Source organism: Culex quinquefasciatus, chromosome 2 (genome assembly GCF_015732765.1).
Source record: "Culex quinquefasciatus strain JHB chromosome 2, VPISU_Cqui_1.0_pri_paternal, whole genome shotgun sequence".
NCBI lineage: Eukaryota > Metazoa > Arthropoda > Insecta > Diptera > Culicidae > Culex > Culex quinquefasciatus.
The window spans coordinates 51,924,820-51,937,684 of record NC_051862.1 but is presented as its reverse complement, the minus strand read 5'-3'; the positions used below and the strand labels follow the sequence as shown (position 1 = coordinate 51,937,684).

Sequence of the window (12,865 nt, the reverse complement as noted above, 5' to 3'; positions counted from 1 at the left end):
AGTTTTTGGTTTGGAAACAACATTTTATCTATTAATAGTTTCAAAGCTTATCTCATTACCTTTCCAACGATGTATAATTGTCCTAATGAAATATTTAAAATGGCTGAGCTATGTTAAAATTAAACAATCAGCCTTTTTTACGAAAAACGCTAGTTTTTTACTCCATTTTTTGACTTTCAGCTTGCGTATCTCCGTAATGAACAAACTTAAAGCTTTGAAAATTTGGATTTTTCTTAGTTAAAATGTTTACTTTCGAGAAAAAAATACCAAAAAATATTTGGAGAAGGTAACTTTTTTGAAACTTGGCCACCCAATGTACCATAGTGCATCGGCGGAGCGACGCGCAGGTGATCGTGCTCTAGAACTCAGTCCCGAGAATTCAGCAAATCCAAGGGCAGGCGAACGATTTGGAGATCTCGATTTGCTGTTCCTGGTGGCCTCGCAGCCAACAGAACCGATTCCAGGCGAAAGGCTTTGAGTACGCGATACGGAAAATGCGACCGAGTAGTCATCAGCTTGCCTTTCCACCGATTCCTATGTAAAGAAATTAAAAAAATTATTTTAAAATCATGGAATATGCTGTAAGAGTTACCTCTTCGCGTCTAAGCGATCGAACTTGAACTCCCGTTCCCACTTGCAATCGGACATCTGCGGAGCGACGCGCCGGTGGTCGTGCTCTAGAACTCGATCCAGAGAATTTATCAGATCCAAGGGCAGGCGAACGATTTGAAGATCTCGAGCTGTAGTTCCTGGCGGCCGAGCGGCTAACAGAACCGCATTCAGGCGAAAGGTTTCGAAACCGCGATACGGAAAATGCTGCGACCGAGTGGACATCAGCGTGCCTTTCCTCCGATTTCTTCGGAAAGTAATAAAGAAAAACATTTTTCTTTTAAAGTAATGGAATATGTTTTACGAACTACCTCTTCGTCGCTGGAACCGGAAGATGCACTGGGTTGATCGGGATCTCGAGGTGGAGCCGCGCCCAGTTGATCGGGATCTCGAGGTGGAGCCGCACCCAGTTGATCGGGATCTCGAGGTGGAGCCGCGCCCAGTTGATCGGGATCTCGAGCTGGAGCCGCACCCAGTTGATCGGGATCTCGAGCTGGAGCCGCGCCCAGTTGATCGGGATCTCGAGCTGGAGCCGCGCCTAGTTGATCGAGATCTCGAGCTGGAGCCGCACCCAGTTGATCGGGATCTCGAGGTGGAGCCGCACCCAGTTGATCGGGATCTCGAGGTGGAGCCGCACCCAGTTGATCGAGATCTCGAGGTGGAGCCGCACCCAGTTGATCGGGATCTCGAGCTGGAGCCGCGCCTAGTTGATCGGGATCTCGAGCTGGAGCCGCGCCCAGTTGATCGAGATCTCGAGGTGGAGCCGCACCCAGTTGATCGGGATCTCGAGCTGGAGCCGCGCCCAGTTGATCGGGATCTCGAGCTGGAGCCGCGCCTAGTTGATCGGGATCTCGAGCTGGAGCCGCGCCTAGTTGATCGGGATCTCGAGCTGGAGCCACGCCTAGTTGATCGGGATCTCGAGCTGGAGCCGCGCCCAGTTGATCGAGATCTCGAGGTGGAGCCGCACCCAGTTGATCGGGATCTCGAGGTGGAGCCGCGCCCAGTTGATCGGGATCTCGAGCTGGAGCCGCACCCAGTTGATCGGGATCTCGAGCTGGAGCCGCGCCCAGTTGATCGGGATCTCGAGCTGGAGCCGCGCCTAGTTGATCGGGATCTCGAGCTGGAGCCGCGCCCAGTTGATCGGGATCTCGAGCTGGAGCCACGCCCAGTTGATCGGGATTTCGAGCTGGAGCCGCGCCTAGTTGATCGAGATCTCGAGGTGGAGCCGCACCCAGTTGATCGGGATCTCGAGCTGGAGCCGCGCCCAGTTGATCGGGATCTCGAGCTGGAGCCGCGCCCAGTTGATCGAGATCTCGAGGTGGAGCCGCACCCAGTTGATCGGGATCTCGAGCTGGAGCCGCGCCCAGTTGATCGGGATCTCGAGCTGGAGCCGCGCCCAGTTGATCGAGATCTCGAGCTGGAGCCGCGCCTAGTTGATCGGGATCTCGAGGTGGAGCCGCGCCTAGTTGATCGGGATCTCGAACTGAAGCCGCGCCTAGTTGATCGGGATCTCGAGGTGGAGCCGCACCCAGTTGATCGGGATCTCGAGCTGGAGCCGCGCCTAGTTGATCGGGATCTCGAGCTGGAGCCGCGCCCAGTTGATCGGGATCTCGAGGTGGAGCCGCGCCCAGTTGATCGAGATCTCGAGGTGGAGCCGCGCCTAGTTGATCGGGATCTCGAGCTGGAGCCGCGCCCAGTTGATCGAGATCTCGAGCTGGAGCCGCGCCCAGTTGATGTGCTTCGAGATCTCGAGCTAGAGCCGCTCCCAGTTGATCGGCTTCGGGATCCGATGATTCTTCTTATACCGGAACCCTGAACATCATCACTGTCTTGAACTTCCGGAGCTGGAAGTTTCAGCGAAGGCACCCAGTCGATGTTGGTTTTATCGGTGCATCTTGCCGGCTGACCTGGAGAATTATTTTAATATTGTTTCGAATATTTTAGAAAAATGTTACTTTAATTTACCCGTAGTAAAATGATGTTCACAAACGTGCTTCCCGCGCCACTGAAAGTCACTATCTAACCGAAGAGCCTGCAACCACTTCTTCCGCCGTTCTGCGTTCAAACGGTCTGTATGAATAATCGCACTGGTCGGAGGAAACGCGAAAAAACTTCTCGGTTTTTTACTTTGAACTGATCGGCACTGCTTTACGACACACGATCGAGTCATTACAACGGAAGAACCGGAACAAAATTCAAAATTTAAATGCTAAGTCCACGGCAACGACAGCTGTCAAACAAATATGGGATGAACTCATGGATGAATTCGCGTTCATTCACTACGTCACGGTTTTCTTGACTATTGGATGTGTGGAGTTGCAGACTTGACCTGGTAAAAATTGAAAAAAAATCTGGCCATGGCGATCAAATCTGGCAGAGAATATCAAAGAATTACGAATGGGTAGCCTTGATATGAATTAATGTAAAAATTGTTAAATTCTGGTGGTTTCATTGATTTTCCGCCTCAAACAGGTTAAATTTACATTTTTATTACAATAGATACTTATAGGTTAGGGTTTCGGCTTTTCGGACTTGGCGGAAATATTCGAAACAACGCTTATTTTGTAGAATCAATACGATTAAACTCGTTCATTTTAATCAAAAAGATGTTCAAAATTGGCAGGAAATATAAAATCTGTTAAAATCTTCCATAAACTTCCACAAACAAATCTTTTTTCTGGTTGACACTGAAAAATCTGGAAACTTGGCAACCCTGCTCATTCGGCACGTAACTTGTCGCTATATTCTTGTTGATACCGCTTGAGACCTTTGGATCCACAGCATCTCCTTCAAGCATCACGGGATTAATATGTAATTTTGGGTTAGTAGAATAAGGTATTGGCTATTCGATGCTTCTCAAGCTGCTATGCTAAGGGGAGGGTTTTCATAACAAACCCGTTGCCGAGCCCTCCGAGCTACGATGCAATGGAAAGGTCATTCCAATTAACACAACAACACACTCGAGCACAGTTATTGCAATATAAAATACATGCAATTTTGCATCACGATTGCCCAGACGACCTAAAATGTCGGTGTGCCTTCCGATCAACGATGATATAGAAAACACGTTTGCTCCTTTAAAGCAACTGCGTGGTCCTTCTGCCTACAATGACCAAAACAGGAAAGGGACCATCTAAAAACCACGCGGCCACTTTTTTTTAAAGGGGTTATTTCACACCAACTGAACCCACAAAAATGTGAGTTCAAAATCAAATTGGGTGGAGCTGTAAAAAAAACATGCAAGGATTCCGAAGGCCTTTCCATGTCGAGCTAAGCAATCACGGATTGTAATTGAACATTCAATAGAAATTAAGTTTGAACTTAACTTTGTACCTGGAAAAAAACTGAAAAAATATATAAGCAACCAAAGGATTTTTTTGTAGTACAATATCCAGTCTAAAATTACCTAGAAAGTCCCACTCAATGTTCAGCAAACACTGTGTTTTGATCGCACGCCGTGTGCCGCCCAAATACCATGACATTTCCCCAATATGACGGCCATAATATGGCAAATTTTGTTGCCAACATCTAATTGCCCGTGTGTGAAAACGTTAAACAGCCATCGGAAAACCCGCTGGAACGGCGGCCACAAATTGCCAGGTAATATCAGCTTTGGGGCCGTTTATAACCCTTTGGTGGTGTTCGAAAGAAAAAAAACGAATTTTAGTTTTCATTCAATTTTTAAATTTAAATAAAATTCATTGATTTTCTGTAATTTACAATTCGTAAGAATGAGATTAAAAAAGAAATTGGAATTCAATGGGTCAAAAAAAGACGAGAAAGCATTACTATTTCAAATGCGATTTTTGAGCCAGAATGAGATGGCGGGTTGAGAGTTTGTTTATTCTGTGAACATTTTCGCGATGATTTGTTGTTAATGGGTAGCAGTAATTGGAGGGCGGAATGTTGGCACCGAACGGCCAAAAGTGGGTGGTTCCTAACGAAACAACCACCCATTGGGAAAAAAAAATATGGTGGTTTGAAATCTTCAATTTTGGGAATGCATTTTCCATTTTAGCAATCTTTTTTAAACTGTAAATATTTTTGTGGATAATAAGTTATTCAATATTAATTCAATAATAATAATTTATTAGAAACGCATTTCTAAGAAGTTTAACAAACATTTCCAGATCGTGTTCATCATTCCACGAAGCTGTTATTGTCTAACCTTCTCCACTCTAAACACCTTCCATCGTTTCGCTGTAAATGGTCAGTCAAATCCGGCGTGTCTGGAAAATGTTCCCGGCATCGCAAAACTCATAAAACAGCGTTTTCGATTGTTTGTTTTGATTTTCGCTCAAGTGTGTATGTGTGTTCGTGCGTGCGTGTGTTTTCCATCCTCTCAAGCCCGACCAACACAGACTTTGCTCACTGCTGACCGTATATTTATCTTGGGGAAAATATTCCTTGAAGCACACACAGCTTTCTGGTGGAAAATCTAGCGCAAACTTGGCTTGGTTACTTTTCTAAAAGTTGAATTCGACTGAACTGATGTTGCACAAACGTCTCTATTTGCAGAGTTTTGCCCGTGAAAGCCATTAGAGAATGTTGGAAATAATATCCAATTTTCAATTTACTTCCATTTTACGAAAATAAAGTAAAAAGTAGGAAGTTGCGTGCTGGGAAATTCAATTTTCCAATGCTGCCTCTCTTGTGTCACACTTTGTGGCTAACTTCTTTGGCCCTTGGAAGTTCAATAAGGCATTTTCGCCTTCCCATGGGTCGGAAACGTTCGTGACCGCAAGACCTGTGACAGCTGGAAATTTAATTATGAGCCATTTTGGTCCCGATAAGGAATATTCTTTTGAATTTCTAAACTCGATGTTTCTGTTCAGTTTTTTTCAGTTATAGTGGATGGTAGTATTCTGGATACTAAATTTGCTTAAATCATAAAAAAACGTTACTTAATCCACCTTTAGGTGGTTGGTGCCTCCCTCACATTCATAAAGACAATACATTCAGTAAAAATAGCAACATTCCCCCTTTACATGTTTAACAAATCAACTTTATTACTCATTTCTTTTGATAGGGTTCGCAGACCTTCAATATTTCTGTCTCATCGGCAAGATCTGATAAAAATCCTATTCAACGATAGTTCGCATGGAAGATTCAGACAATATTTCTATCACAATATCTGAGATTCGGCCTCCAAAAAGTGTATAAATATAATTTTCATTGAAATATCTAAGATCCGGCCTCCAAAAAAATTATATATAACACTTAAGTGCTAATAACTTTTGATAGGGTTGTCAGATCTTCGATGTTTTAAGCTCATTTGATAGGTCTTTTGATTATCTAACTAACAATGGGTTGCATGATGGACCCGGAAATCATTTTTATTGAAATATCTGAGATTCGGCCTCCAAAAGTGTATATTAGGGTGGGTACGGATATTGAAAAGTTCTCATAGATATGATCTCTGAGATATGATTTTTTGAAAAAAGAGGTTTTTGCGAAAAATGACGAAAATTGTCATTTTTCGAACCACCCTAGCGCGATGTAGGTCACCCTAATGGCCAAACAAAAAAATACGGGTCTAATTATTTTGGCCAAGGAACCCCCAGAAAAATTTTGAGCCCGATCGGAGAACTTTTTTTCGTTTTAGGCTCTTTTCAAATGGAATTGCTGTATATATTGCTGTATATATTATATTATTATATTATATTATATACAGCAATTCCATTTGAAAAGAGCCTAAAACGAAAAAAAGTTCTCCGATCGGGCTCAAAATTTTTCTGGGGGTTCCTTGGCCAAAATAATTAGACCCGTATTTTTTTGTTTGGCCATTAGGTGACCTACATCGCGCTAGGTGGTTCGAAAATGACAATTTTCGTCATTTTCGCAAAACCTCTTTTTCAAAAATCATATCTCAGCGCCATTTCATCCGATTTTAGCTGTCTTAGACGCAAAAGAAAGCTGATGAGTTTGGCTATTTGGGAAAAAAAGTGAGAAGTTTCAAAAATCTAGCTTAACATTTAAAAAAGTCGCATGAAAACTTAAAATGGCGTTTTGACCGTGTCTGGACCAAAGAGCCTATGTCTGAAAATATTTTTATCGGATTCCTCGGAAAATTTCACATAACTAATAAAAAATTGGCGATGTCGAACCGTACGTTTCGGAGATATGATCTTTTGAAAATAAAAACTGGATTTTTCGACGCGCCACGCGCAAAAACGGGAAAATGACGAAATCGGCAAAAAATCAACTTTTTCCACTAAAACTGCGATAACTTTAAAATTTCAGCGATAACCTATAGATGTTATGGTACTAAAAGATGCGTCTTTTAATTACGAAAATTTTGGTATAGGTCATCGCTGAAATTTGAAAGTTATCGCAGTTTTAGTGGAAAAAGTTGATTTTTTGCCGATTTCGTCATTTTCCCGTTTTCGCGCGTGGCGCGTCGAAAAATCCAGTTTTTATTTTCAAAAAATCATATCTCCGAAACGTACGGTTCGACATCGCCATTTTTTTTAAATGTTATGTGAAATTTTTTTTGTGAAATTGTGGGTCTCGTGGCGCAGGGGTAGCGGCTTCGGCTGCCGATCCCGATGATGCTATGAGACGCGGGTTCGATTCCCGCCTTATCCACTGAGCTTCTATCGGATGGTGAAGTAAAACGTCGGTCCCGGTTTCTCCTGTCTCGTCAGAGGCGCTGGAGCAGAAATCCCACGTTAGAGGAAGGCCATGCCCCGGGGGGCGTAGTGCCAATAGTTTCGTTTTTTCGTGAAATTTTCCGAGGAATCCGATAAAAATATTTTCAGACATAGGCTCTTTGGTCCAGACACGGTCAAAACGCCATTTTAAGTTTTCATGCGACTTTTTTAAATGTTAAGCTAGATTTTTGAAACTTCTTACTATTTTTCCCAAATAGCCAAACTCATCAGCTTTCTTTTGCGTCTAAGACAGCTAAAATCGGATGAAATGGCGCTGAGATATGATTTTTTGAAAAAAGAGGTTTTTGCGAAAAATGACGAAAATTGTCATTTTTCGAACCACCCTAGCGCGATGTAGGTCACCCTAATGGCCAAACAAAAAAATACGGGTCTAATTATTTTGGCCAAGGAACCCCCAGAAAAATTTTGAGCCCGATCGGAGAACTTTTTTTCGGTTTAGGCTCTTTTCAAATGGAATTGCTGTATAACACTTAAGTGCTGATAACTTTTTATAGGGTTATCAGATCTTCGATGTTTTAGGCTCATTTGAAAGGTCTTTGGATTATCTAACTAACAATGGGTTGCATGATGGACCCGGAAATCATTTTTATTGAAATATCTGAGATCCGGCCACCAAAAAGTGTACAAATAACATTTAAGTGCTAATAATTTTGATAGGGTTGTCAGATCTTCGATGTTTTAGGCTCATTTGAAAGATCTTTTGATTATCTAACTAACGATGGGTCGCATGATGGACCCGGAAATCATTTTTATTGAAATATCTGAGATCCGGCCTCCAAAAAGTGTATAAATAACACTTAAGTGCTAATTACTTTTGATAGGGTGGTCAGATCGTCAATGTTTTGGGCTCATTGGAAAGGTCTTTTTAATACCTATCTGAAAATGTATAACATGATAGGTTTTCATTCGAAAAACACCCTTTTTACAATCTTCCGGACATACGCCAAAATCGTTTTTTCAGCATAACTTTTGAAGTACTCAACTAAACTTGCTGATTTTAAATATAGACCTATGGGACCCCAAGATGGATCAAATGAGACTAATACGGTCATAATCCGTTCATCCAGTCCGGAGATAATCGAGTGACATTTTTTTGTCCACCCACCTACACACATCCACACAGACATTTGCTCAGAACATGATTCTGAGTCGATATGTATACGTGAAGGTGGGTCTACGAGGTCAAACTAATAAGTTCATTTTTCGAGTGATTTTATAGCCTTTTCTCAGTAAGGTGAGGAAGGCAAAAATGAGTTATTTCCAAAAGTGATCAAAGACAATCTTATGTGGAATAGGTAAGCTTTCCAGTAAAAATATTTACGAGACTGTTAAATCTGTCTGTCACTTAGAAATTGTCAAAAACCATCAAAAAACCAAATTATTCAGCATTTTTATTTTTAAAACCGTTGTAACTTAAGAAGGATTGGACTTAGGACAGTGGTCAAAACGGAGACTTTTATGTGTTATTGTCTGGAGAATCGATTCCCGTCCCGTATTCGGTTTCTGAAAATTCTGGAGTTTTTTTTGAAAAGGACCAATAAACCAAATTTTCAATTTTTGCTTTTTGGGTGTTTTTTAATACTCCTGACTCAAGGCGGTTCTAAAAACACCCAAAAAGCAAAAACTGGAAAATTGGTTTATTGGACCTTTAAAAAAAAACTCCAGAAATGTTGATGTTTAGAGCACTTTTGAAAAAAAAAAAAAAATATTTTCAGTAAATGATGTTTGTAATTTTTTAGGAGAGTTGCTCCATCCTGCATTTTTCGTGAGTCTTTTTGTTACATCTAAGGCTTTTTTCACAAAAATTTTGAACGAAAAAAATCAAATTTCCTACAAATTTGTCTTTGACCACTTTTTGATACGAGGCAACGGCTTTGAGATACAGCGATATTTTAATTCCTAATTACACAATTATTTTAAACACTTACGCTCTTCTCAAATGTCATTATTGAGTGAAACTCCAAATACACAAAAATGGCTTACATAAGCGTAGGATAACATGTCTTCAAAGTTTCATTGAAATCGGAGAGGGTCCGGTACAACCGATTCCCTATTTGGCATGGAATTGCTCTTTGACAAAACCAATCATTCGTTGTAAGAATAACCCTTTTCTTGGCATTTTGGACAATGATTTCAATTAGTTTTTGATAATTAGATAATAAGAATAACTTTTTTTCAGCAAAACGAAAAGAAAGCGCCCGACAAAGTAACAAACATTAACCTATTTTAAACCACTCTTGTATAACTGACATTTTAAGCTAGCTCGTATCCTGTAACGAGACACATCTTTTCAACAAGTTCCCTTCAACCTGGCAACTTGACTCCAACTTTTCAACTTTTAATTTTCATCCCTTACTAAGGGAGCAGGCAGACACATAAATAATCCTCGAACGGACAGAAAAGAAAGAATGGAAGAAAGTCAACAACGCACCACTGGAAAACTTTGTTCCACTTTTCCATCACCCGAGAACACAAGAGAGACGATATCAGGAATCTGAGCAGCTCTTGAATTTGTTGTCCTTTTATTGTACAGCAGAGTATACCCATAGTGCTCTTCGTTAGTTAGTGATCACGCGGAAGTCAACGCTGCAGTCAGTGGCTGGGTCGGGGGAGTAAGTATCAAAGGACGAAACTTTGTTGCTGGGAGGGAAAATCCATTCGTTACGGTGTGTAGCTTTGCCATGCTCAAGCGGTTTAACAAATCTACAAGTGAGAAGTGTAGGGTGGGAAAAGCTCGACCAATCCCATCAAACGAAGAGAGTGGGAGGGATATCGGGGGTGGTAATCGAATCGCATTAGGAGAGGAGTCCTAGGGGGAAGAGGGGAGTTCCGGTGAAATTTGGGTGGTTTGCAATGAACAGAGTGGATTAGGGTGGGGATTTGTTTCGGTGTTGATGTTGTTTATCGACCGACACAGACGAGTGTTCCAACTTGCAAATTGCGCTACATTTATCATTCGCTTGTTGATGGGCTGGACTGAAATGTTGTGGACATCCCCAATCTAACCTATGGGACGATATTGTCACCAGGCAAGGTTGTGTGTCCACCGATAAGGACAAGATGGATTAACTTTTGGTGAAATTTAGATTAATTGTGCATGTTTATAGCATTGAGCAGGAAGGATGTCAAAAAATCACTTTTATTTTGTTTATGGGTCATCTCATTTTTTATGAATCCGTCGAATAGGAATAGCCCCCTTTTCGATCTTGCAAGCTTGAACATCTTTGCTCTAGTATGGACTAAAAAGTACACAAAAGCACATACAAAATCTCTGAATTTGATTTTCTTTTTTACTCATAACTTAGCAACCTTTTTACCAACGCATTTTGTGTAACATTACTCAAAAAAATCTGAAGTAATTCCATTTTAAATTTGCAGTCGACTCTCTGGTTGTCAATATCGAAAAGAAAGAAGCATCAGTTTACAAAACAATGCAAGCTTCCCATGCGCCAGTGCCAACGCACACCGCGGGTTTGGTTTTCTAGTTTCGGTACGAGCCTGAACACATTTGTGTGTTGGTATTTTGGTTCATCGTGCCAGCGCACCACGACAATCTCGGCTCGTCGCCTCGGTCGTGAATCTGGCACTCACCCGAGGCATGAACCCAGCGTATGAGCCAAGGTGCTTCACAGAGTTCCCAAATGAACCGGTTAGGCTAGGTTCACCTATAAACTTGGTTCGGCTTAAGCCTCAATTTGTGGTTCAATCCTGGTTCAGTGAACCATGAACCATGGCTTAAGCCAGGCTAACCAGGCTAATGAGAACCATAGGAATAATGCACTGTGTAACAAATATTAGAGTGTAGCAATGTTACAATGTAACATTCATTATACCGTAACATCCGTTACACCGTAATATGATTACACCGTAACATTGTTACACCACAACATTCGTTACACCGTAACATTGTTACACCGTAACATTTAAACACAGTAACATTATTACACCGTAACATTGTTACACCATAACATTGTTACACTGTAACACTGTAACATTGTTACACCGTAACATTGTTACACCGTAACATTGCTACACCGTTAAATTGTTACACCGTAACATTGTTACACCGTAACATTGTTACACCGTAACATTGTTACACCGTAACATTGTTACACCGTAACATTGTTACACCGTTAAATTGTTACACCGTAACATTGTTACACCGTAACATTGTTACACCGTAACGTTGTTACACCGTAACATTCGTTACACCGTAGTTTGGTTACACCGTAACATTGTTATACCGTAGCAGTGTTACTACGTAACATTGTTACACCGCACCATTCGTTACACCGTACCATTCGTTACACCGTAGTTTGGTTACACCGCAACATGGTTACACCGCAACATTCGTTGCATCGTAGTTACGGTATAACAATGTTACGGTTTAATAATGTTACGGTGTAACAATGTTACGGTGTAACAATTTAACGGTGTAACAATGGTGTAACAATGTTACGGTGTAACACGGTGTAACAATGTTACGGTGTAACAATGTTACGGTGTAACAATGTTACGGTGTAACAATGTTACGGTGTAACAATGTTACGGTGTAACAATGTTACGGTGTAACAATGTTATGGTGTAACAATGTTACGGTGTTACAATGTTACGGTGTAACAATGTTACGGTGTAACAATGTTACGGTGTAACAATGTTACGGTGTAACAATGTTACGGTGTAACAATGTTACGGTGTAACAATGTTACGGTGTAACAATGTTACGGTGTAATGAATGTTGCGGTGTAACAATGTTACGGTGTAACGAATGTTGTGGTGTAACAATGTTACGGTGTAATCATACTACGGTGTAGCGAATGTTACGGTTTGAGCATACTACGGTGTAACAAAGCTTGCCGTTTAGCCTAACATTCTTTGATCAGGTTCAAGCCAGGTTCAAGCCAATGGTTCATTTTGGCTAGCCTCGCCTGGTTTGAACCAAATGAACCATGGCTCACGGCACTCAGTGAGCCTGAGCCGACGGTGCTTGCCGACGTGTGGTGTGAACCTGAACCAAAAAAATGAACCTAGCCTAGCCGATGGCTTAGGCTCGTGGGAACACTGGTGCTTCACTCGGTACGAGCCGTGGTACGCGCCGTGGTATTGAACCCGGTTTGTACCGCCAGCGCGTACCACGGCTCGTACCGAGTGAAGCACCTTGGCTCATACGCTGGGTTCATGCCTCGGGTGAGTGCCAGACACACAACCGAGGCGACGAGCCGAGATTGTCGTGGTGCGCTGGTACAATGAACCAAAATACCCTCGGCTCGAGTGAGTCGGTGTAAACCGGACAAAGCAGGCGCAAAGCTAAACCGAGGTACAAGTGAACCGCGTGTACCGCACGGTGCAGGGAAGCTTGGAACAATGCAAAACGAAGAGTCGATTGAAATTTGTTTTTTCTTGATCAGCTATGGGAGATAATCATGGCAACGTCCAGCAAACAAAAACATACAAACGCTAAACACCCTTCAAAGCTTCGTTTCTCAAAGAAAAATGTCTATGCAAGCCATGAGAAAGTGAAATTATTGACAACCGAAAGAGGTTTTTAAAGCAAAAATCATCCAAGGGACCGTCGAGGAAGA

At 42.0% G+C, this 12,865-nt stretch overlaps 1 protein-coding gene across 1 annotated transcript; it reads left to right on the top strand.

Annotated features, from left to right (window-relative positions):
- Positions 1 to 943: 943 nt before the first annotated feature.
- Positions 944 to 2,425, top strand: LOC119766000 (pinin-like). The gene has a single exon (XM_038250316.1). It carries the CDS (start codon positions 944 to 946, stop codon positions 2,423 to 2,425), a length of 1,482 nt encoding a protein of 493 aa, XP_038106244.1.
- The last annotated feature ends 10,440 nt before the right edge of the window (positions 2,426 to 12,865 follow it).